The sequence below is a fragment of the Salvelinus namaycush genome, chromosome 21 (assembly GCF_016432855.1).
Source record: "Salvelinus namaycush isolate Seneca chromosome 21, SaNama_1.0, whole genome shotgun sequence".
NCBI classification, from domain to species: domain Eukaryota; kingdom Metazoa; phylum Chordata; class Actinopteri; order Salmoniformes; family Salmonidae; genus Salvelinus; species Salvelinus namaycush.
In genome coordinates, this window is record NC_052327.1 from 4,401,459 (window position 1) to 4,428,582 (window position 27,124).

At 40.6% G+C, this 27,124-nt stretch overlaps 1 protein-coding gene across 2 annotated transcripts; it reads left to right on the forward strand.

The window, feature by feature from the left end:
* The first annotated feature begins 213 nt into the window (after positions 1–213).
* Positions 214–23,013, forward strand: uevld (UEV and lactate/malate dehyrogenase domains). 2 transcript variants are annotated; one of them, XM_039017061.1, is made up of 12 exons: positions 214–442; positions 827–911; positions 1,032–1,097; positions 1,372–1,535; positions 4,843–4,984; positions 13,897–13,991; positions 14,436–14,541; positions 16,479–16,649; positions 16,883–17,047; positions 17,912–18,002; positions 20,187–20,310; positions 21,012–23,013. In XM_039017061.1, exons 1-12 carry the CDS (start codon positions 401–403, stop codon positions 21,174–21,176), a joined length of 1,416 nt encoding a protein of 471 aa, XP_038872989.1. In that variant the 5' UTR covers positions 214–400; the 3' UTR covers positions 21,177–23,013. The 2 variants fall into 2 exon arrangements, with proteins under 2 accessions (XP_038872989.1, XP_038872990.1); XM_039017062.1 differs by lacking the exon at positions 827–911 and having other exon boundaries at positions 225–442.
* The last annotated feature ends 4,111 nt before the right edge of the window (positions 23,014–27,124 follow it).

Sequence of the window (27,124 nt, forward strand, 5' to 3'; positions counted from 1 at the left end):
TTCAAACACGAGATATTTCTCATTCTGATGATATGAAGATGTAGGTGAGCTGCTCTGGAATTATCACAACATTGATTACAAAAAATATTGTCACTTTTAAACATATGCTTCCTCTAATAATAGGTTAACTGAAAAGAAGGTATTCATCTTTGATTCTTCACACAGATTTAAATTACAATGTTGAAAACTATGCTTCAGATTACTGTTCTGAGAAATTCTACCTCGATTGAGGTGCTGAGATAGAACTTCCCTTCGTGTTTCCGTACCTGGTAATGACGCCCCTTTTTACTTCGCGGAAGTTTGTGTTTTGCTGTCAAGTTATTTAAAGCTAGTTTGGGCTGCTTCAGATCACAAAACCTTATTCCTTCACTACACATTATTAATCAACAGATGGTAAACCATGGATCTCAGTCCGGAAGCAATACAGAAGATACTGTCAAGGGTTTGTGTCAAAGTTATATCCTTCTTTCTGTCTTAGTTCGTTCTGTGTGACTAGCTGGCTAGTGTTTGTTTAAATACTGTTAGGATTTATGTTTATGCACTATAGCCTATACCGGATGTGTTACACGCAGCGTTCACAATACCTCCTAACGTTACTCATATTATTGTCAAATTGATCAGCTAACTACCGGTTAAACCAGCTTTATTGCAGGCTGCTCAGGCCCCTAAAGGAAGTCTGAAGTAAATAGACCACAAGTGAAGTTTCCACGAAATTCAGTTGTCTCCATTTCATTGTCATTACTTAACATTGTTCTGTATCTAGCTAGTTAGCTAACTAACTAGGCAACTAAATCGCATCATGTCATTTTTTTATTTATTATATCAGTACAAGTTTCGTGATGTTGCTATTGAGGAGCTGCAGAAAGTTCACCGGATTCATCCCGCGATGAAACCAGTAGCTGGCACATACAGTACGTTGGCTTCATCAGAATGATCACCTAATGGCCCTGTGAAGAGTTTGATTGGACAGACTGTTTCTGTATCTGTCAATAAAAATAAAAAATAAACATAAATCACCTGTTTCTTCTAAGCTTTCAGTGACGGCACCCAAAAAGATCTGCTGAAGTTGATTGGCAACATACCGGTGAAATATGAAGGTGAGTCTTATCTAACATGTTAGTGTTAAAAAGTTTATGGGTAAAGGCGTAATGAATGCGGTGGGTAAATAGTTAAACCATAATGCAAAACATGTAGCTAGCGTGAACTGAGTTTACTTGAGTTTTTCCATCCACTACACAGGTTCAACACCACCACTGTTATTGTCAACCCAAGTACTGACTGATTGTAGCTGAACGGTTATATCTCAATGCTTATCAAAGATTTACTGTTAATGTACAGTAAGTTCTGTATTCCATGCTGTATAATTCCCAGGCCGTTCATACAACCTGCCCATCCTGCTGTGGCTGATGGACTCCTTCCCCTTCACCCCCCCTATCTGCTTGCTGAGGCCTTCCACCAACATGGTCATCAGGGAGGGGAAACACGTGGACGCCAGAGGACGCATCTACCTCCCCAGCCTCCACAATTGGGACCATGTAAGAGGAGGCTCTACTACACAGATACATATGTGAGAGTTGATCACTGTTGTTTCTCTTGACGGAAAGGCAATCCATGCTGACCAAGACCTGGGCCCGTATCCACCAAGCATCTCTGAAAAGATCTTAGGAATTCTGTTTTAAAACTTGTTCTAAGACAAACTCCGAGCTCAGAGTAGGTTTTAGGATGATGTTAAGACACTGCCCATACAAACTCTGAGCCAGGAGTAAAATCAACTCATAAAAGTTTCTCAGCTGGTAATCACAACAGTTTGAGGTATACCGCAAGGAAAGATAGTGATGACACTAATCGCGATGAGGCATTGGCAGCTGTGAATACCATAGCACGTGTTGCTTCAGACAACCACGGTAAATTACTGTACATCAAATGTTGCAATAAAAATTCAATATAATTTTCGCCTGACTATCACGATCACTTTGCCTACTCTTAATTATTATATAGTATGTTATATGTTGGTGTGGCCGATGTGAAATGGCTAGCTAGTTAGCGGTGGTGCGCGCTTATAGTGTTTCAATCGGTGACGTCACTCGCTCTGAGACCTAGAAGTAGTTGTTCCCCTTGCTCTGCAAGGGCCGCGGCTTTTGTGGCGCGATGGGTAACGATGCTTCGTGATGTGTGCAGAGGGTCCCAGGTTGGGGCGAGGAGAGGGACGGAAGCTATACTGTTTCATTGGCATGCATAACCTTGAACCAATTCTGATGGATGTTCAAATAATAATTTTGCAATAATTGCCATTATTTTCAACACTTGACTCCCGTTTTAACAATTCTAAATCGCTTTACAACTGTAGGCATCAAGTCACTTGCCGATAAGGTAGCATACAACGTTTGAAAGGTCTAATTTTCATCGAACACACTATACTGAACCAAAATATAAATGCAACATGTAAAATTTCGGTTTCATGAGCTAAAATAAAACATTGCAGAAATTTTCCGTATGCACTAAAAGCTTTTTTAGCTCAAATTTTGTGTGCAAATTTGTTTACATCCCTGTTAGTGAGCATTTCTCCTTTGCCAAGATAATCCATCCACCTGACAGGGGTGGCATATCAAGAAACTGATTAAACAGCATGCTCATTACACAGGTGCACCTTGTGCTGGTGACACCAAAAGGCCACTCTAAAATGTGCAATTGTGTTGCACAACACAATGCCACAGATGTTAAGTTTTGAGGAATGTCCAACAGAGCTGTTGCCAGAGAATTGAATGTTCATTTCTCTACCATAAGCCACCTCTAATGCCGTTTTAGAGAATTTGGCAGTATGTCCAACCGGCCTCACAACCGCAGACCATGTGTAACCACGCCTAGTGGTTAAGTATTTAGGCATATCATGTGAAATAGGCCTTGTGAAATCATTATCAAAAGTGCAAGAGATATTATTGCATGTACAGTGCATTCGGAAAGTATTCAGACCCCTTCCCTTTTCCACATTTTGTTACGTTAGCCTTATTCTAAAATTGATTAAATAGTTTTTCCCCTCATCAATCTACACACAATAACCCATAACGACAAAGCAAAAACAGGTTAAAAATGTAGCAAATTTATAAAACATTTAAACTGAAATCACATTTACATACGTATTAAGACCCTTTACTCAGTACTTTGTTGAAGCACCTTTGGCAACGATTACAGCCTGGAGTCTTCTTGGGTATGACGCGACAAAGCTTGGCATACCTGTATTTGGGGAGTTTCACTCATTATTCTCTGCAGATCCTCTCAAGCTCTGTCAGGTTGGATGGGGAGCGTCGCTGCACAGCTATTTTCAGGTCTCTCCAGAGATGTTTGATCGGGTTCAAGTCCGGCGCTGGCTGTGCCGCTCGAGGACATTCGGAGACTTGTCCCAAAGCCACTCCTGCGTTGTCTTGGCTGTGTGCTATTTAGGGTCATGGTCCAGTTGGAAGGTGAACCTTCGCCCCAGTCTGAGGTCCTGAGCGCTGTGGAGCAGGTTTTCATCAAGGATCTCTCTGTACTTTGCTCCATTCATCTTTCCCTCAGTCCTGGCTAGTCTCCCAGTCCCTGCCACTGAAACATATCCCCACATCATGATGCTGGCACCACCATGCATCACCGTAGGGATGGTATTGGCCAGGTGATGAGAGGTGCCTGGTTTCCTCCAGACGTGACGCTTGGCATTCAGGACAAAAGTTAAATCTTGATCTCATCAGACTAGAGCATATTGTTTCTCATGGTCAGAGTCCTTTAGGTGCCTTTTGGCAAACTCCAAGCGGGCTGTCATGTACCTTTTTACTGAGGAGTGGCTTCCGTTTGGCCCCTTTACCATTAAGGCCTGATTGGTGGAGTGCTGCAGAGATGGTTGTCCTTCTGGAAGGTTCTCCCATCTCCAGAGAGGAACTCTGGAGCTCTGTCAGAGTGACCATCGGGTTCTTGGTCACCTCCCTGACCAAGGCCCTTCTTTCCCGATTGCTCAGTTTGGCCGGGCAGAAAACACTAGGAAGAGTCTTGTTGGTTCCAAACTTCCATTTAAGAATGATGGAGGCCACTGTGTTCTTGGGGACCTCAAATGCTGCAGAAATGTTTTGGTACCCTTCCCCAGATCTGTGCCTCGACACAATCCTGTCTCGGAGCTCTACGGACAATTCCTTCGACCTCATCGCTTGTTTTTTTTCTCTGACATGCACTGTCAACTGTGGGACCTTATATAGATAGACAAGTGTGTGCCTTTCCAAATCATGTCCAATCAATTGAATTTACCACAGGTGGACTCCAATCAAGTTGTAGAAACATCTCAAAGATGATCAATGGAAACAGGATGCACCGATAGCAAAGGGTTTGAATACTCTATAAATGAGGTATTTCTGTTTTTTATCTGTAATACATTTGCAAAAATGTCTAAACCTGTTTTCACTTCATCATTCTGGGGTGTTGTGTGTAGATTAAGAAAAAAATGATTTAATCAATTTTAGAGTAAGGCTGTAATGTAACAAAATCCTTCTCTACCTTACTGGAGGATAATGTCAAAGGTCTCTGCCCTCTGGGCTTCTTCTCCAGTGTGTTTTGAGAAAAGAGAGGATGTGAGGAATCAAGAAAAGATTGAAGAAGAGCCTGGTACACTAGTATGGACAATACATATGGAAGTAACGTCGAGTGTGACTTTCATTTTTCAGCTCCACCTCAAATGTAGCAAAGTTGTGCGAGTGTCATGTTATTCATTCTTTGATGAAGCATTTTTGATGGAGTAAATTCTCATGTCATTGACCATGACAGATCGATGACATTGAGGCATCCTGTCTCTCCCATTGTTAAGCTGTGTGTCTTCCTCTTCAGCCCAAGTCGTCTGTAGTAGGTCTCCTGGCTGAGATGATCTCCCAGTTTGAGGAGGAGCCTCCGCTGGGTACCAAGTCCACAGGAGACAACAGAGACCCCAATGAGCTGCTGGCCTTCGTTTCCAACCTGAAGATCAATGAAGGTGGGTATATAGACTAGATTTATTTGCCTGGTTTGCCGGACACAGATTAAATGGTTTAAGAGCAGTGGCGAATCCAACATTTCCAAAATGGGCTAATTCTGCACATATGGTTGGTTTGATGTTGGTATCTTAAGCCTAGTTCTTAGGACACCTCATGAGCTGTCCTAACCAGTACCTGTTAAACTCTGATTGGTTGTTTTTGGACCCGATACCGGGAACTCAAATCTTACTGCTGATGTTCCAAATGTCTGCATCAGTGGCTTGTAGGCTATGTTTGGAAGCCAGGAGATGCTAAATATGTTTGCTAATTAACAGTCAATTACCGTGAGACCAACAGTTATTTGCTTGACAATCACCTGCTGACAAATGTAGTGACCTCCAGAGCCCTAGGCCTGGACTCTACAAGGTGTCGAAAGCGTTCCAAAGGGATGCTGATCCATGTTGACTCCATTGCGTCCCACAGTTATGTCAAGTTGGCTGGATGTCCTTTGGGTGGTGGAGCATTCTTGATTCACGCTTAACAGTTTCCCATGTGTAAAACACAGCGCTAAATCAGCCGAAACGTTGAGGGAGGTGCATCTGTGAAAGCCGAAAGTCAGTTTTCCAACTGCGAGGCTCAGTGTTGCCATTGTTTTTAAAAAGTTTTCTTTACGATGTTGAAATAAACATTAACCCCCCCCATATCACACATTGTACGGAACTCGTAATATAATATGTGCATTGCACAATCAAGAAGTGAGAGCCTCATAACACATGTATTTGTATATATCCATTGTACACAAATCTGGGCAAATAATGTCTTTGGTCACATTCGCGTGGGTTAAACAAAAACATCCCTAATCATTGGTTCACAATAGAGCTTCCCGTAATGCGGGGGATGGCTGCAGGATGAACTTTAGAATTTTTTTATTAACCCCTCCCCTCTTCGGGGGACAAATATCTTTGTTTTTTTACAGCTTTTTTGCTACATATATGAACATTTCACATACACATTTTACAAACATGGTACTTTTATATAAAGCAGTCACATAACAATAATACATTAACAAACATAAGCTCTTTTAATCCCGCCTCTCAGCCCATCCCACCTATCACCATAGACCACCCTCGTTTGGTTTCATATACATTTTGAACCTTTCTAATTGTATAGTTTCAACAGATTGTGAGCTAAACATGAAAACCTTTCCTACGAGTATTATTATATTATTTATTGACTGACTATGGCTTTCCAAATCACCCAACACTGCTATTTGTAAGGTTAATTTTAAGTTCATGTTGTGATTTATTTATTTTTTACCATTCCTGAACCTGTGACCAGAAAAAAGCTACAAAGATCATTTATTCTGGTATTGACCCTGACTCTTCGCAGCAAAATCTACAGAGCTGAGATTGTTGTATGCCCCATATGTATAGCATTCTGTTGGTGGCAAGAATTTTATATAATAATTTAAATTGAACAACTAAGTGTTGAATCAAGTGTAGTTTTTTGTACCAGTTCATAAACCATATGCCATGGAATTGGTACATTGCAAATCTCTTCCCATTTATTTTTCAACCTGTATGGCGCAGCCGTCAACATTTTTGTCCTCAAATGGAACTGGTATATTTGTCTATTTATGCCAGTTCCTGTCAGCCAATTTGTATCTTTAATATATGGCAGGCAAACAAGTTCCCTACCTTCTCCCTTTTCCACTTGCCGCCTCCATTTTTGTGGTAGTGCGGCGGTCAGTTGGTTGTAAGTTTGGATTGAGCAGATATTCCCATATATTTTCGATAACTGCGTATGTGACATACAGTTGAAGTTGGAAGTTTACATACACTTAGGTTGGAGTCATTAAATCTTGTTTTTAAATCACTCCACAAATTTCTTGTTAACAAACTATAGTTTTGTCAAGTTGGTTAGGACTTTGTGCATGACACAAGTAATTTTTCCAACAATTGTTTCCAGACAGATTATTTCACTTATAATTCACTGTATCACAATTCCAGTGGGTCAGAAGTTTACATACACTAAGTTGACTGTGCCTTTAAACAGCTTGGAAAATTCAAGAAAATGTCATGGCTTTAGAAGCTTCTGATAGGCTAATTGACATAATTTGAGTCAATTGGAGGTGTACCTGTGGATGTATTTCAAGGCCTACCTTCAAACTCAGTGCCTCTTTGCTTGACATCATGGGAAAATCAAAAGAAATCAGCCAAGACTTCAGAAAAAAATTGTAGACCTCCACAAGTCTGGTTCATCCTTGCGAGCAATTTCCAAACACCTGAAGGTACCACGTTCATCTGTACAAACAATAGTATGCAAGTATAAACACCATGGGACCACGCAGCCGTCATACCGCTTAGGAAGGAGACGTGTTCTGTCTCCTAGAGATGAACGTACTTTGGTGCGAAAAGTGCAAATCAATCCCAGAACAGCAGCAAAGGACCTTGTGAAGATTTGGAGGAAACAGGCACAAAAGTATCTATATCCACAGTAAAACGAGTCCTATATCGACATAACCTGAAAGGCCGCTCAGCAAGGAAGAAGCCACTGCTCCAAAACCGCCATAAAAAAGCCAGACTACGGTTTGCAACTGCACATGGGAACAAATATCATACTTTTTGGAGAAATGTCCTCTGGTCTGATGAAACAAATATAGAACTGTTTGGCCATAATGACCATCTTTATGTTTGGAGGAAAAAGGGGGAGGCTTGCAAGCCGAAGAACACCATCCCAACCATGAAGCACGGGGGTGGCAGCATCATGTTGTGGGGGTGCTTTGCTGCAGGAAGGACTGGTGCACTTCACAAAATAGATGGCATCATGAGGCAGAAAAATTATGTGGATATATTGAAACAACATCTCAAGACATCAGTCAGGAAGTTAAAGCTTAGTCGCAAATGGGTCTTCCAAATGGACAATGACCCCAAGCATACTTCCAAAGTTGTGGCAAAATGGCTTAAGGACGACAAAGTCAAGGTATTGGAGTGGCCATCACAAAGCCCTGACCTCAATCCCATAGAAAATTTGTGGGCAGAACTGAAAAAGCGTGTGTGAGCAAGGAGGCCAACTAACCTGACTCAGTTACACCAGCTCTGTCAGGAGGAATGGGCCAAAATTCACCCAACTTATTGTGTGAAGCTTGTGGAAGGCTACCTGAAAACGTTTGACCCAAGTTAAACAATTTAAAGGCAATGCTACCAAATACTAATTGAGTGTATGTAAACTTCTGACCCACTGGGAATGTGATGGAAGAAATAAAAGCTGAAATAAATCACTCTACTATTATTCTGATATTTCACATTATTAAAATAAAGTTGTGATCCTAACTGACCTAAAACAGGGAATTTTTACTAGGATTAAATGTCAGGAATTGTGAAGAACTGAGTTTTTAAATGTATTTGGCTAAGGTGTATGTAAACTTCTGACTTCAACTGTAACTCCTCTGTTTCAATTCATAGTATCATTAATAAATATAATACCATTAAAAAAAAAAAAAATCCATAAGTTTTTTTATTAATCAGTATTGTGAGCGGACCAAGTAATTTGGTGTCACTCTAAAGCGGAAAGGTGGAATAAACGAGTCAGGAGTAGGTTTTCTTGATTGAACACATTGAGAGATTTCTGACAATACAAACAATGAGAATCTCCCAAGGAACAACATACATCTTCTTTAGATGAAACAGTAACACCAGACGATTATCTTTAAACTATAATAACAATCACAGATTTGTCACCGTCTTAATGGATCTTCTTGGATAGCTCCCCTCTCTTGGTAGCCATTCTACAGAGATAGTTTGTCTTCCCCCTCTCTGCTGGTTCCATCCTCTCTCTTATAGGGGAAAGAGAATATGTCATTAGTACCGTCAGCTGTGCTTAATTGCCTCTGGTTACCTTGTCTCACATGCCTTGTTGGGCTACTATCTGTGAGCCCAGCCTGCCCTCTGGTGGTCCTTCCACAGTATATTTGAATTTAACCATAGCATTTGTTGTAATATTTGTTTTCTCTTTTCTGGAGGATAAATCTGAAATTGTAACCAGCTTTGTACGGCTTGTTTTAAGAAAGGGTGATACTCATTTTCAATTAGTCTGAAATTTGAAGTTGTAATCCTTATAAAGGCACATGTTTAACAGAGGATAAACTGTTCTTAATAATCTACTGGAGAACCATTTTGGGTTTAAGTATAACTTATGTATGAGTGAAGCTTTTAGTGAGAGGTTTAAAAGCTTTAATATTAATTAATTTTAGCCCCCCAAACTCATATTCATTATATAAATAGACACGTTTAATTTTGTCTGGCTTAGCATTCCAAATCAAATGAAATATTTTTTTGCTCATATGATTTAAAAAACAAGTCATCTGGAGTAGGCAGTGCCATTTAGTAAGTTAACTGTTATAGGACCAAAGAGTTAATCAATGTGATTTTTCCTTAAATAGACAAGTTTTTACCTCTCCATGGTTGCAGAATCTTATCTATTTTTGCAAACTTTCTATTGAAATTAATTGTGGTAAGTTCATTTATATTTTTTTAATGTTATACCAAGTATGTCTACTTCACCATCCGCCCATTCTATTGGTAAACACTATTTTTTTAACAGTAATAACACCAATTATTTTAGGATCGTATAGGCCTATTCCAATAGAGAACCTAGGCAGGTTTTTAATTATATAAATCTATTCATATTTATTAAGTTTTATCTTAAAAGCTAATCATTCCGATTCACATCGGCGAACAAGGGCTGCACTATTTAACAGCTTTTAAGTCATAATATACCCGACCTCTACAATCGGGCCATATCATATCAAACAAACAAAAAACAGCATTGGTATTTCTAATGTACAATCTTCAAATTAAATAAAGAAAAAATCAAAGAAAAAAGGTCAGCCATCTTCGCCTTCCCCTAAATCAAAATCTGATATTACGTCCAAAGCTCCATATTGCCTAAATAGAAAAAGGATAAGTTCATCATACCCGTTCTCCATTACCATAAATCCAACCTTATTTTATATATTTTTGAAGTTGTTCATGCAGAATTCTTTTTGGGGTGAAAAACAAATGAATCTATATTTGTACTGTAATGCGGTGCAAATATGTATCGGGGACTACTTCAACAGGAAGTAGCTATCACTCACAGCCATGTTGTAATCTTCGAGTCCTTGAACATTTGGTTGTTTCCATATAAATTATCGACCACTAGATGAACGTTCTGCTTATCTGCTCGGAGCCTTTTGAAAGTGGGGTACAGGGCACGTCTTCGCGCCACTATTTCATGGGGAAATTGTTCATTAGTAGAGAATGGGGTGTTCTTCAATGCCCTACCCTGTTGTAACAAGGCAATTTTCTTTTTTTAGTGGGTTAGCATAGCTACGATCGGACAGGGCCTTCCCTCTGCTCTGCCGCCGAAAACGGTGAGCCTTTTGAAAATCAAATGTTTCCACCTGTTCGTCCGTCATCTTGAGATTACGTTTCATGAACACCTTGATTTTTTTTCCCTCTGTTGACTGATAGTTTTTATTTTCATCCTCCTTTATTCCCATTATAACAATATTATTTTTCATACTTCTAGTTTAGATCAAGTAATTCCGCTTTCATTGTTTTATTGTCATACCGTAGCCTCTCTGTAGTGTCTTTTAGGGAGTCCACGGTAGTTTTCAATGTCTTATTTCCACTCGTATTTCTTCCATTTAATTACTGTAATCCATTCCTGTTTTTAAGTCCTCAACCTCCCCCAGTAGCCAAGGCAATAGATCCCGTTTTTTTTAAACTGCTCTCTCATGCTTGTAAGGTATGCTCTATCTTCTGGAGACAGAGTTATAAAAACTTCTCCCTCCAATGTTACATTTGGAATTTTAGACGGCGGCTTCCCTTCAGGTTTGCTCGCAGAACTCGAGGAAAGGTCTTCTCTGTTCACTTCGATGTATCCGTTTCTTTTTGCGAGCACATCAAAATGCTGATCAATAAATAGTTCCAGATTATCTAAAATGTTTTGTTTTTCGTAGTTATCAGCTAATCCTACATTTTTGCGATTAATTAATGGGACAAGCTGTGCCTACCACGTCATCACCCCTGCAGGATGAAGTTGATGAAGAGCAACTGCAGTAACTTGCAGTGGACCGCAGTCAAAAGGTCATGACCTTTTGATCACATGATTTTTGTAAAGTTCATGCAGGTCGGACAATTTTTTTATCCCCAGAATGCAACACAGTTTGAAAGGCGACTTGACAAAACAATCCGCTCGAATACGCCCATTGAGATTAGCACGATACACGACTTTGTTCTCACATAGTCACACAGAGTATCTGCAAGTATTTGACACACTGCCGATTTTGCAGGTTTTCCTACTTACAAAGCATGTAGAGGTCTGTAATTTTTATCATAGGTACACTTCAACTGTGAGAGACGGAATCTAAAACAAAAATCCAGAAAATCACATTGTATTATTTTTAAGTAATTAATTTGCATTTTATTGCATGACATAAGTATTTGATCACCTACCAACCAGTAAGAATTCCGGCTCTCACAGACCTGTTAGTTTTTCTTTAAGAAGCCCTCCTGTTCTCCACTCATTACCTGTATTAACTGCACCTGTTTGAACTCGTTACCTGTATAAAAGACACCTGTCCACACACTCAATCAAACTACCGATCCTCGACTTCGGTGATGTCATTTACAAAATAGCCTCCAACACTCTACTCAGCAAATTGGATGTAGTCTATCACAGTGCCATCCGTTTTGTCACCAAAGCCCCATATACCACCACTGCGACCTGTATGCTCTCGTCGGCTGGCCCTTGCTACATTTTCATCACCCACTTTGGCCACCTTTCCTTCCAGTTTTCTGCTGCCAATGACTGGAACACGTTGCAAAAATCGCTGAAGTTGGAGACTTATATCTCCCTCACTTCAGCTGTCTGAGCAGCTTACTGATCGCTGCAGCTGTACATGGCCCATCTGTAAAGAGCCCACCCAACTACCTACCTCATCCCCATATTGTTTTTATTAATTTTTTTTTCTTTTGCACACCGGTATTTCTACTTGCACATCTATCACTCCAGTGTTAATTTGCTAAATGGTAATTACTTCGCTACTATGGCCTATTTATTGCCTTACCTTCTTACTCCATTTCCACACTGTATATACATTTTTCTATTGTGTTATTGACTGTACTTTTGTTTATCCTATATGTAACTCTGTGTTTTTTGTCACATTGCTTTGCTTTATCTTGGCCAGGTCGCAGTTGTAAATGAGAACTTGTTCTCAACTGGCCTACCTGGTTAAATAAAGGTAAAATATTTTTTTTTAAATTAAGTGCAGTCGCAAAAACTGGAACTGGCTCTCATGATGACCGCCACAGGAATGGAAGAGCCAGAGTTACCTCTGCTGCAGAGGATCAGTTCCTTAGAGTTGCCAGCTTCAGAAATTGCTGCCCAAAAAAATGCTTCACAGAGTTCAAGTAACAGACACATCTTAACATCAACTGTTCAGAGGAGACTACGTGAATCAGGCCTTGTTCAAATTGCTGAAAAGAAACCACTACTAAAGGACAGCAATAAGGAGAAGAGACTTGCTTGTGCCAAGAAACACAAGCAATGGACATTAGACTGGTGGAAATGTGTCCTTTGGTCTGGAGTCCAAATTGGAGATTTTTGGTTCCAACTGCCGTGTCTTTGTGAGATGCGGTGTGGGTGAACGGATGATCTCCGCATGTGTATTTCCAACCGTAAAGCATGGATGAGAAGTTATGGTGTGGGGGCTCTTTGCTGGTGACACTGTCTGATTTATTTAGAATTCAAGGCACACTTAACCAGCATATCTACCACAGCATTCTGCAGCGATACGCCCATCCCATCTGATTTGCGCTTAGTGGGACGATCATTTGTTTTTCAACAGTACAATGACCCAACACACCTCCAGGCTGTGTAAGGGCTATTTTACCAAGAAGGAGAGTGCTGGAGTGCTGCGTCAGATGACCTGGCCTCCACAATCCCCCGACCTCAACCAAATTGAGATGGTTTGTGATGTCGGACCGCAGAGTGAAGGAAAAGCAGCCAACAAGTGCTCAACATATGTGGGAACTCCTTCAAGACTGTTGGAAAAGCATTCCAGGTGAAGCTGGTTGAGAGAATGCCAAGAGTGTGCAAAGGGTGGCTACTTAGAAGAATCTAAAATATATATTTTAAAAAATATATTTCTTTAATACTTTTGTGCTTACTACATGATTCCATGTGTGTTATTTCGTAGTTTTGATGTCTTCACTATTAGTCTACAATGTAGAAAATAGTAAAAAATAAAGAAAAACCCTTGACTGAGTAGGTGTTCTAAAACATTTGACCGGTATATGAGCTTTGTGGATATGGGCCCTGGGTTTAAAACAACTTTCAATGGAGATTCTCCATTGAGCATGCTTTTCAGTCCAGAATTAGGTGTAATCTGTGTCTGGGAAACCAGACTTTCTAGACATATACTGCCAGAATGCAGCTTGCTGAATGGTTCATTGGGTTTAAAAAGGTAAGGCTATATTTGGGCCCAGAGGATAACACATGACCGCTTCATACTACAATTATGTCCAAAGTGTATTTCTTCATTCAATGAAACCTGTCACCTACTACAAATTAGCGTTTTGATATTCAAGGTGTCGGTATCTGATGAAACCAGAAACCGACAACGTAAACTCCAGGTTAAGCCGTGGCTGGGTCTGATAGTTTGCCAAGAATGTCCAAGCCAGCTTTCTCTAGGGATGCTGTGGTAAATTGCAGAATGTTTAGATTGAAATGTATAATTTAGAACAGATCTGATTGTCTGTCATGTAGAACTGGGAAAAGCGTAATCTCTGTTTGGTACATTTCTGTTTGCAGCATTCTGAAGTTAAACATCTCACCTGACGTTAACACCCCTGGCTCTAACTCAAACCATGTCCTCCTATCACAGGTGGAGTACAGCATCACGATCACTTAATCAACAAAGTCACAGTCATTGGGGGCGGAGACTTGGGAATGGCATCAGTGATGAGCATTTTGGCAAAAGTATGACTGCCTTTTATTTGCTTTGACACTCAAATGTTAAAACCGGGTCGTGTTCATTAGGACACGCAACAGGAAACCTTTTGTGACGAGAAATTGAAATTTGTGTTTCTTATTGGACAAGTCCATGTAGTACTTCTTTCAGCCTCTACTTTTTGCCCTCCAAAAGGTTGCAAATGTTGTCACAAAGCAGAATCAAAGGCTGATTTTGAAGTGAAATGTATTTAAACCTACTTGACAAACAATTTATAGATCGCCCTGTTTCAGTCTGTTTTCTTGCTTTTGGTGCCAAATGAACACGACCCAGGTACATTGATATAACAAGTCTTTCATAATCCCTGTTGTGTCGAAAGGATGTGTTTTGAGTATTGATCACCATTTCTATCCCATGTATCCTTCATAACAGTGAAGAGTTCACATATTATGTTCTCTCTCTCTGCTTTATAGGGTAAAGTGGATAGACTAGTCTTCATTGACGTAGCCGAGAGCTCCACCAAAGGTGGTAGCATGGATCTAGAGATTTTCAACTTACCGAAGGTGGAGGTATCTAAAGGTACATCTCCTACAAACGTATTAGACACTACTTTTACCCAGTAGAGCAGCAGTGAACTGTACACTAATGTAGTCCTATCAGAGTGGCCTATCAACAAAACCAATTGAGAAAATGCCATAACATTTCCACATGGATATAGGTGTTGAATTCTATGATATCCCCTACAATAGCCGATATGTGGTGTTCATTGTAGGCCTACATTCCATGAGACTTTAAAAACATTATGCATGGCTTGACATAAACCATTTTAGGACTGATGTTTTAATTATAAAGCTCAAATCACTTTACAAAAATAAGAGATGATTTATAACACAGTTTGCCAAATAGGTGACTGAAAATTGTATTGTGTTAAAAAAAAAAATGAAAAAGTGGTGCGTGCGTATGTATTCACCCCCTTTGCTATAATTAAGATCTGGTACAACCAATTACCTTCAGAAGTCACATCATTATTTAAATAAAGTCCACCTGTGTGCAATCTAAGTGTCACATGATCTGTCACATGATCTCAGTATATATACACCTGTTCTGAAAGGCCCCAGAGTCTACAACACCACTAAGCAATGGGCACCATGAAGACCAAGGAGCTCTCCAAACAGGTCAGGGACAAAGTTGTGGACAGATCAGGATTGGGTTATAAAAAATATCTGAAACATCCCACAGAGCACCATTAAATCCATTATTAAAAAATGGAAAGAATATGGCACCACAACAAATCTGCCAAGAGAGGGCCGCCCACCAAAACTCACAGACCAGGCAAGGAGGGAATTAATCAGAGAGGCAACAAAGAGACCAAAGATTACCCTGAAGGAGCTGGAAAGTTCCACAGCGGAGATTGGAGTATCTGTCCATAGGACCACTTTAAGCCGTACACTCCACAGAGCTGGGCTTTACGGAAGAGTGGACAGAAAAAAAGCCATTGCTTAAAGAAAAAAATAAGCAAACATGTTTGGTGTTTGCCAAAAGGCATGTGGGAGATTCCCCAAACATATGGAAGAAGGTACTCTGGTCAGATGAGACTAAAATTGAACTTTTTGGCCATCAAGGAAAATGCTATGTCTGGCGTAAACCCAACACCTCTCATCACCCCGAGAACACCATCCCACAGTGAAGCATGGTGGTGGCAGCATCATGCTGTGGGGATGTTTTTCATCGGCAGGGGCTGGGAAACTGGTCAGAATTGAAGGAATGATGGATGGCGCCGTACAGGGAAATTCTTGAGGGAAACCTGTTTCAGCCTTCCAGAGATTTGAGACTGGGACAGAGGTTCACCTTCCAGCAGGACAATGACCCTAAGCATACTGCTAAAGCAACATTCATGTGGTTTAAGGAGAAACATGTAAATGTCTTGGAATGGCCTAGTCAAAGCCCAGATGTCAATCCAATTGAGAATCTGTGGTATGACTTAAAGATTGCTGTACACCAGCGGAACCCATCCAACTTGTAGGAGCTGGAGCAGTTTTGCCTTGGATAATGGGCAAAACTCCCAGTGGCTAGATGTGCCAAGCTTATAGAGACATACCCCAAGAGACTTGTAGCTGTAATTGCTGCAAAAGGTGGCTCCACAAAGTATTGACTTTGGGGGGGTGAATAGTTATGCACGCTCAGGTTTTCAGTTTTTTTTTGTCTTATTTCATGTTTTCTTTTTCTTATTTTGCATCTTCAAAGTGGTAGGTTGTGTAAATCAAATTATACAAACACCCCCAAAAATCTATTTTATTTCCAGGTTGTAAGGCAACAAAATAGGAAAAATGCCAAGGGGGGTGAATACTTTCACAAGCCACTGTATGTTGGAGCGTGCAGGTCCTTCTTTCAAAGGGATGTTTATTCAAGGGATGACTATCAACGCTGGGGCTACCACTTTCCCAAAAAACGTGTGTGACAATGGGGCCTTAAGATACTCCACTTTTGTTGAAGAACCGTTTGTTTTCCAATGATAGACATGTCGGCGTCTGCCGACTCCAGTGTAATCGTGGTGACGGCGAACGCGTGGAGCAACGAGCAGTCGTACGTGAGCGTGGTCCAGACCAACGTGGACATGTACCGGGGCATTATCCCAGGCCTGGTCCGCCTTAGCCCCAACGCTGTGCTGCTCATCGCCTCGCAGCCAGGTCCGAACACACACACACACACCTACCAGTCAAAAGCAGCAGAAGGCACTGAACTAGAAATGTCATGGGAAATACAGAAAAATTGTGATCAAATCTCCTATTGGCATTGGTGTATGATTTACTGTCCACAAAAAATATCTGCGAAAATTTCATAAATCCTCTTTTCTAATATCCCTCCCTCTCTCCCTCCTCTTCCCATCCCCCTTATTTTCCTATCCTTTGACCTCTGACAGTGGACATCATGACCCACGTGGCGTGGAGACAGAGCGGCCTGCCACCATCCAGGGTGATTGGGGCGGGGTGTAACCTGGACTCTGAACGTCTCTGTCACGTCCTGGACATCAGTCTCAACACACACAAACAGGCCTGGGTCATAGGAGAACTCTCAGACAACAAGGGTAAGATAGAGACAGGTCTGAGGATTTCTTTCAGCAGTGGTGGCAAAGTTAGCATGGTGGGTTGCATGGCATGGCCAGAAGGCGGGGTTTCCGACCAAATGTTAGAGGTCCTACTCTTGGCCGCAGTGACAACATTTTGCGTTTTTTAAAGCTAATTTGTACACATTTTGCCATGGCTTATGCTAGATTCTGTCTAGTTTTATTTTGGTCATTGTTAGTGCTCAAACTGATCTTATAAAATATATATATTTAGCTACATGATCATTTCTACATACTTTGGTTTTAGTCATTTATAGCTGCATGATGTAACTTTTTGGGCGACCTGACCAAATTCACATAGACATTTTAGGTGTAGATCTGTCATTCTCATTGAAAGCAAGTCTAAGAAACTGTAAATCTGTTCTATGTGAGCTATTTCTATGCTTCCCATTCTTACGTTTCGTTTTTGCATCTTTTACTTTCGGTTTTGTACACCAACTATAAACAACTGAAAATATATTTCACAGCGGTTTAGATGGTTTAGATGGTAAAATGATTCTCTACACATTGCTTGTTTTGTCACAAAGTGAAATTAGGCTCCTCCATTTCTGCATATTGCACTGAAAACATTTTACCATCCTGGATCTCCCCCAATTTTTTTTTTTGTAATCCTTTATTTGGTATTGATTTAGCAATGATTTAGAAGCAGTGGCCTACCGCTGCTAAATGAATATAGGGGAAATATTGCATACCAAACTACCAAGGCAGTATCTACTTGCAGTGAATGTTTATTATTACTCTCTGTGGAGCACAGGAGCCATTTAATGCAATATCTCTAGATATTAATGGGATTTCTATAACTCACAATCTGTCTTTGTGTTGCAGTCCCTGTGTTGAGTAACATTTTGATGGGGGCTAGCCACCAACATCCAGAGATCGCACCCAGATCCAAAGCTACCAAACCTCTGTTAGACCGGTAAGTAACAAAAACAACAACAAGGTCTTTTATCCCTCAGAGCACTGCCAAGAACTTCCCCCGGAGACTGGCGCGACTATGACCCAAAATGGCATCACACTGACTGAAGGTGTTCCGGATACATGTCGCCCGCAGGCACAGATCTAGGATCAGCTCACCCAATCTTAATATAAAAAAGAAGACAGAACAATTATAAAGCGGACCTCATATCAGTGTCTAGGGCCAGGTGCAACTGTATTCTAATACTGCACACTGTTCCCCTATACAGTGCATTTGTAAAGTATTCAGACCCCTTGACTTTTTCCACATTTTGTTACGTTACAGCCTTATTCTAAAATTGATTAAATCTTTTTTTCCCCTCAATCTACACACAATACCCCATAATGACAAAGCGAAAACAGGTTTTTACATAAGTATTCAGACCCTTTGCTATGAGACTCAAAATTGAGCTCAGTTGCATCCTGTTTCCATTGATCATCTTTGAGATGTTTCTACAACTTGATTGGAGTCCACCTGTAGTAAATTAAATTGATTGGACATGATTTGGAAAGGCACACACCTGTCTAAATAAGGTCCCACAGTTGACAGTGCATGTTAGAGCAAAAACCAAGCCACGAGGTTGAAGGAATTGTCCGTAGAGCTCCGAGACAGGATTGTGTCGAGGCAGAGATCTGGGAGAGGGTACCAAAACATTTCTGAAGCATTGAAGTTTCTCAAAAACACAGCGGCCTCCACCATTCTTCAATGGAAGAATTTTAGACCTACTCTTCCCAGAGCTGGCTGCCCGGCCAAACTGAGCAATCTGTGGAAAAGGGCCTTGGTCAGGGAGGTGACCAAGAACCTGATGGTAACTCTGATAGACCTCCAGAGTTCCTCTGTGGAGATGGGAGAACCTGTCCAGAAGGACAACCATCTCTGCAGCACTCCACAAATCAGGCCTGTATGGTAGAGTGGCCAGAAGGAAGCCACTCCTCAGTAAACGGCACATGACAGCCCGCTTGGAGTTTGACAAAAGGCACCTAAAGGACACAAGATTCTCTGGTCTGATGAAACCAAGATTAAAAATAAAAAAAAACAGGCATTGAATATCACTTTGGATGGTGTATCAATACACCCAGTCACTACAAGATACAGGCGTTCTTCCTAACTCAGTTGCCAGAGAGGAAGGACACCGCTCAGGGATTTCACCATGAGTCCAATGGTGACTTTAAAACCGTTAGAGTTTAATGGCTGTGATTGACGAAAACAACTGATGGATCAACAACATTGTAGTTACTCCACAATGCTATCATAATTGATAGAGTGAAAAGAAGGAAGCCTTGTACAGAATACAATTTTCCAAAACATGCATCCTGTTTGCAACAAGGCACTAAAGTAATACTTTAAAAAATGAGGTAAAGCAATTAACTTTTTGTCCTGAATAGAAAGTGTTATGTTTGAGTCAAATCCATAAAACACACAAATCCAATAAAACACATTACTGAGTACCACTCCATATTTTCAAGCATAGTGGTGGATGCATCATGTTATGGGTATGCTTGTCATCGTTAAGGACTGGGGAGTTTCAGGATAAAAAATAAACGTAATAGAGCTAACCACAGGCAAAATCCTAGAGAAGAACCTGGTTCAGTCTCCTTTCCACCAGACATTGGGAGATTAATTCACCTTTCAGCAGGACAATAACCTAAAACACAAGGCCATTGGAGTTGCTTAGCAAAAGTGTTGAATGTTCCTCAGTGGCAGAGTTAGTTTTGACTTATAATTGGCTTAAATCTATGGCAAGACTTAAATGGCTGTTTAGCAATGATCAACAACCAATTTGACAAAGCTTGATGAAATTTGAAAATAATGGGCAAATGTTGCACTATCCAGGTGTGGAAAGCTCTTAGAGACTTACAGCTGTAATCGCTACTAAAGGTGATTCTAACATGTATTGAATCGGGGGGTTGAATACTTATCTAATCGAGATAGTGTTTTATTTTTCATGATTTAAAATATTTGTTGAAATGTTGGAATTTTTCTTTCACTTTGACAGAGTATTTTGTGTAGATCGTTGAAAATAAATGAAATCCATTTGAATCCGACTGTGTATCAACAAAGTGGAAAAAGTCAAGGGGTGTGAATACTTTCCTACTCTAGCCGAATGGGCCAACATGGCGTTGACCAGTTTCCTGTTTTGTGCAGGGCGTTTGAGATGCTGAAGGGCCGTGGCCAACGCTCCTGGTCCGTGGGTCTGTCTATCGCTGACATCAGCCACAGTATCCTGGTGGACCAGAGGAAGACTCACTCTGTCTCCACACTGGCACAGGTAACACAGCTGCACATGTAACAGTATTGCCTCCGTCTCTCTCCCCGCCCCTAACCAAGGACCCTCTGCACACATAGACAACAGCCACCCTCGAAGCATCGTCACCCATCGCTCCACAAAAGCCGCGGCCCTTGCCGAGCAAGGGGAACAACTACTTCAAGGTCTCAGAGCGAGTGACGTCACCGATTTGAAACGCTATTAGCGCGCACCCTGCTAACTAGCTAGCCATTTCACATCAGTTACACACAGACTGACTGAAACGGGGAGGGACTACCTGGGCTTGTCCAATGAGAAGCTTATTTTTGCTTTCCATTGCAAAATGTTTAAAAAGCGTTTTTTTGTTGCCGAATGAACACAATCAAGGTCCCTCGAGAAACCACAATTTACTATATACACCTCAGCTCAAGTTGATGTGTTGGAGGGGGTTTTCTGACAAAAATGCACTGCTGTCACATGTTTCTCAGCTTGTGCTCTGTGTCGCATCCTGTACCTGTGTTAAGTTTTGTGTGTCCCTATCCGTTTCCCTGGGATGATCTCAATAGCATACTCCTCCCGTCCTTCTCGTCTCCTTCTCAAAACCCATTGGATATGAGAGCCAGAAGTTCGCCCTCGCTGACCTTCTCCTCCAATTGGTTTGAAGGAGGCAAGGACAGAGGGCAAAGAGGAGTATGCTATTGAGTTTCTCCCCATGTGTGTTTCAGGGCTGGGGCGGTATCGGTGCGGAGGTGTTCCTCAGCCTACCCTGTGTCCTGGGGGTGTCGGGTTCAATCCGTCTAGCAGGCGTGTCCCTGGGACAGGAAGAGGATGCCAGACTGAGGGAGAGCGTCACGTCGCTCTGTGCCCTCCTCTCACAGCTCAGGATATGATGCCCTGCCCCGGGCAGCACACCCAGCCAATCAATCTGACTGATGAGGCCATCGGCGCTCAGCATGGATGAGTGTTCTTCAGTCCTGGGCCCTGTTTCCTAAAAGCATTTTAAGGCTAGGTTAATCTTAGAACAATAGGATCCTACGGTTCTAAGCCTTAAGATGCTTTTGGGAAACCAGGTCTTAGACCTGGAAGGCAGTAGGGTGGGCAGGTTTTTGCCCCAGCCCTGTAATAATTCATCGGATTTGGCTAATTTACTAATTGTCAAGCTTTTGTTTAGTGGAATCTGTTATTAGTGCTGGGTTGGAACCAAAGCCTGCACACACTGGCATAGATGGCGAGAAAGGGTAAAGTTCAAGCGATGAAAGATTTAACTTTTTCGTAGTTTTCCAAAATGAAATGTAATCTGGTTGAATGGTGAAGGTAACTGTTCATTATTTATGAAGAAAATTGTATGCAAAGGAATCCGAAAGATGTCTTTATTATATATTTAACAGCTTATTTACAGCACTCCAATGCTATATTTCTGTATGCCTATCATTCCTGGACTTTTTAGAGAAGGAAACAAAAATTAACATCTAAATCTTAATTTACCAAATATTGACTCGGTGTCATTACTATTACGTTGTTATGCACATTTGTACAGTGCTCCTCTTTGCACTCCACATCCCCTAACCACAGTGAAGGTGTGGCTTGTTGTTGAAATGTATGCCGTGTTTTGGTGGAGGGATAAAGCTGGGTCGTGTTCTTGTGGCACCAAACGGAACATGGAGGTACTACCTGGACTTGTCCAATAAGAAACGTTTGACTTTTCCGATGCAAAACCTTTTCCGATTGCGTGCCGTAATGAACACGACCTAAGCTTAATGGCCTTACTTTACTGCTGTCTTATGCTGTTTTTCACTATGTTGTTAAAATGGCTTTATAAAGTGCCTTCTGTTTAATATGCCTTCTGGAACTACTTCCCTTTAACTATGTGCTAAACTACCTGCTGTGTGTGTTAAGAAACGTTGAAACCTGGTGTTGTACATACACCAACTGCTGGAGATGAAATGCTATTAAATACTAAAGTAAAGATTTGTATGTTTATTAACTTTAACTGTCTCTTTGAATGTAAAAAATACATATTTCACCTTAAATGTCATTTATAAGAACTTCCTCTCTTTTTTTTAAAAACTTTGTTTAATTTGGAAATTACAGGGCTCTACCAGGCAGTTGAAGTCAATGCCACATCAGAATGACAATTTGCATAGCATTTTAGTAATCTAAAACATACTACAAATTTCTTTACTTCAAATAGCTTTCAGAGGTAGGTAAGCATTGTTAAATGAGGTCTCATGTCGAATATTAGCAAATTATGGTTATTGTATTAATATTCAATTACATTGAAATGAATGTGTTTTCAGGTGGTGTATAGTGCAATCTCCCCTAAAATGGTTATCTTCAATTTCAAATGTTTTAGGTTCTTACATAATGTTTCTCACCTTCAGGCTACATGTAAGGGATAATCAACGAGGAGCTATGAGTTCTCTGGAAAACAATGAAATACGTGGAAGGAGTTACATTATTTTCCATAGAACGCATAAAGCCCTGAGATGATTATCCCTTTTATACCATGGCTATAACTTAACACATTTACCGCTAGAAATTTGTTATTTTGCAGGTAGAAATGTTCAACATCCACACATATAATGAACAAAAATATAAATGCAACATGTAAAGTGTTCCCTTGTTTCACGAGATTAAATAAGATCCCAGAAATGTTCCACATGCAGAAAAATATTATTTCTCTTAAAATGTGTGCATATCCCTGTCAGTGAGCATTTCTCCTTTGCCAAGATAATTCATACACCTGACAGGTGTGGCATATAAAGAAGCTGATTTAAACGGCATGATCATTACACAGGTGCACCTTGTGCTGTAGACAGAAGGCCACTAAAATGTGGTTTTGTCACAACACAATGCCACAGATGTCTGAAGTTTTGAGGGAGCGTGCAATTGGCATGCTGACTGCAGGAATGTACACCAGAGCATGTAATGTTAATTTCTCTCATGTGCACTCTCTCTTTCTAAATCCCCATCTTGTGTAACACGTGTCATATCGTGTTGGTCCGCTAGGGACCTGTTTCATTGTACTAAGTTCTAATCAATAGCCTAGACTGTTTATGTATGTTATATAATTTAGCTTGTTGGTAAATCAATAATTAACTCAATTGGTCTGGTACGGAATTATTTAGTGAGACACGGGTTTGTGCAGATTTACGAATTATCCGACATTCAGGATGAGACTGTAGAGGAAATTAATTAATTAGTGACTGCTGTAAAATCAATATTCTGATATTGAGTTCATTTGGGAAACGGAAACTCATTAAAGAAACTTTTCCCATGGTGCCCCAGGTTACTGAGTTAATGATTACCGGATTCATTTTATCACGTAATTATAAACATAGTTAATTATTCGATAAACAGCAGTTGTCACATTAACGACATAGTCACGACAACGGCCTAGTTCGGCCAAACCCGGATGACGCTGGGCCAATTGTGCTCCGCCCTATGAGACTCCCAATCATGGCTGGATGTGATTCAGCCTGTATTCGAACCAGGGACTGTAGTGTCTCCTCTTGCACTGAGATGCAGTGCCTTAGACCGCTGCGCCACTCAGGAGCCCAAACGATGCAGCACTCCATCAATCTCCTTCTAGGTCAAATAGCCCTTATGCAGCCTGTAGGTGTTGGGTCATCGTCATGTTGAAAAACAAATGATAGTCCCACTAATCGCAAACCAGATGGGATGGCATATCGCTGCAGAATGCTGTGGTAGCCATGCTGGTTAAGCGTGCCTTGAATTCAAAATACATCATTGACAGCGTCAACACAAAGCACAGCCACAACATCACACCTACTCCTCCATGCTTCAAGGTGGGAACCACACATGCGGAGATCATCCGTTCACCTACTCTCACAAAAACACTGCGGTTGGAACCAAAAATCTCAAATTTGGACTCATCAGACCAAAGGACAGATTTCCACTGGTCTAATGTCCATTGCTCATGTTTCTTGAACCAAGCAAGTCTCTTATTATTATTGGTGTCCTTTAGTAGTGGTTTCTTTGCAGCAATTTGACCATGAAGGCCTAATTCACACAGTCTCTTCTGAACAGTTTATGTTGAGATGTGTCTGTTACTTTAACTCTGAAGCATTTATTTGGGATGCAATTTCTGAGGTTGGTAACGCTAATGAACTCTGGGTCTTCCATTCCTGTGGCGATCCTCATGAGAGCCAGTTTCATCGTAGTTCTTGATGACCTTGTCAGAACACAACTGATTGGCTCAAACGCATTAAGGAAAGAAATTCCATAAATTTACTTTTAACAAGGCAGACCTGTTATTTGAAATGCATTCCAGGTGACTACCTCATAAAGCTGGTTGAGAGAATGCTAAGAGTGTGCAAAGCTGTCATCAAGGCAAAGGGTGGCTACTTTGAAGAATCTTAAATATAATTTGTTTAACACTTTTTTGGTTACTACATTATTCCATATGCGTTATTTCATAGTTTTGATGTCTTCACTATTATTCTACAGTGTAGAAAATAGTAAAAAATTAATATTGTTCAATGATTTAATGATTTAATTTTTAATACATTTGCTAAAATTTCCCCCAAAACGTTTTGCCTTGTCATAATGGGATATTGTGTTGTTGATTGCTGAGGGATTTTTATTTAATATAATCCATTTTAGAATAAAGCTGTTACGTAACAAAATATGGGAAAAATCAATGGGTCTGATGACTTTCCGAAGGCACTGTATTTGGCCAATGTACTACGGCTTAAGGCTGTTCTTATGTATGAACCAACACGGAGTGCCTGGATACAGCCCTTAGCTGTGCAGTGGAGGCTCCTCAGTGAATTGAATTTTTTAAAAAGTAAAACATTTGAAAAGTTATCCTTTTTAGATAAAACCAAACTAAATATATTCACGTCACCAAATAATTGACTAAAACACACTGTTTTGCAATGAAGGTCTACAGTAGCCTCAACAGCACTCTGTAGGGTAGCACCATGGTGTAGCCGGAGGAACGTTAGCTTCAGACCTCCTCTTGGTACATTGACTTCAATACAAATCCTAGGAGGCTCTTGGTTCTCACCTTCCATAGACTTACACAGTAATTATTACAACTTCTGGAGAACGTCCTCCAACCTATCAGAGTTCTTGCAGCATGAACTGACATGTTGTTCACCCAATCAAAGGATCAGAGAATGAATATAGTACTGAAAGCATAAGCTACAGCAAGCTAGTACTGACTGCAGTGCATAAAATGTGGTGAGTAGTTGACTCAAAGAGAGAGAAAGACAATAGTTGAACAGTTTAACAAATGAATGACAAGCGAGTGTTTTTTTCCACTTTCAGTTTCACCTACTTAGCTAGCAAATGGAGCTGGCTAGTTTAGTAACAAACACCTGGCGCAAACAGAGGGATACTATGTTAGTTAGCTGGCGATGACAATCCAACACAACACTGGAAGTCAAGGTAAGCATTTATTTTGACAAATTTATTGCCACCAGGCCCACGGGTGTAACTGCTTACTGACTGTACACTGTAACGTTACTGCATGATTGTAGTGGGTTTACCAACACATTAATTCTATTAGCTATGTTGACTAGGACGTTACTTTAGCTAATATGGGGACAACGATGTAGGCTGTGTAGCAGTTATATGGTTTGGCTTGAAAAGGTTCTCTTGCCTGGTCACATAGCTGATGTGTTGTTCATTGAAGTCCACAAACGGAGGGAAAAGGTGAGAGGAGAGTGCACCGAGGCGAGAAGGAATATAATGTGGCTGCTATAAAAGTGAACTGTGTTTATGCGTGTTCGGGGGTGTATTCATTCCGCTGATTCTGTTGAAAAACGTTTCTTAAAACGAAAGCAAACGAAATAGGGATAAAAATACCTGAATTTGTCCAATTAAAACTCTCGTTTGCAACTGTTGGACTAATGATTACACCCTAGATAAGCTAGATGCAGGCAAGAGTGTGCAAAGCGGTATTGAATGTGTCACTCATCTCAAATGTTTCTCTTGACCTGTGTGCACCTAGGTTGTAAACTTGAATTCATAGCAACTGCATGATGGGTATATGGAAAATGTGAGTATCATGTAGTAGTCTAAATCTATCGATGTTACATTGAACAACTGGGTGAATGGAATATGAATGACAGTCATCCAACATGCTGTAATAGAAAAGGACATGATCATGAAAAAAAAGTGTCCTCCCTCATGAATGACACTGACCGCCACTGTAGCCGTGGTATATACCACAACCCCTCCGAGGTGCCTTATTGCTATTCTAAACTCGTTATCAACGTTAGAAGAGTAAAAATAAATATTTGTTCATACCCAAATCAGCATTCCGGGATCGAACTACACATTTTATACATGAGAAATTACAAAGTGCAGTTTTTATTACTATTAAAGCCGTTATTTGATATGTGACTTTTAGACAGAATGGGGCATGAAATGTGGTTTAACCCATTTATGTTGCATAATAGTGTCTCGTCAACATTTCAAATCATATTTTTCCCCAAAATAAGTATTTAACAAAAAAAATGGATATACCCTATTCTTAGTCCACCATACTTTTTACTGACATACAGTGCAGGCTGTAGGTTCTATCACCAAGCCATCATAAATCAATTGCCAGCGCCAAGCCCCAGATGCCCATCTCAGTCCCACAGGCACAGATGAGAGAGTACTCATCAAAGCTATCCGATGCATAAACAGTATTATAACATAATCTTGTAATTTTTCTACCATTATCTCCCATTTTGAGACTTCTCAACTTCAAAGCAAAAAAATGTTTTAAGTTTTAAAATACATTAATACAAATGTAAAAAAACACATGAGGCATCAATTTCTAACTTAAGCATAAACAAACTTCCTTGCACTAGTATATTAC

Excerpts from the sequence above, each read along its gene's own strand:
- uevld (XM_039017061.1), top strand. The coding sequence starts at position 401 with ATGGATCTCAGTCCGGAAGCAATACAGAAGATACTGTCAAGG. Across the intron at positions 443-826 it reads TACAGAAGATACTGTCAAGG|TACAAGTTTCGTGATGTTGC; the intron begins GTTTGTGTCAAA and ends TTATTATATCAG. Across the intron at positions 13,992-14,435 it reads TGATGAGCATTTTGGCAAAA|GGTAAAGTGGATAGACTAGT; the intron begins GTATGACTGCCT and ends TCTGCTTTATAG.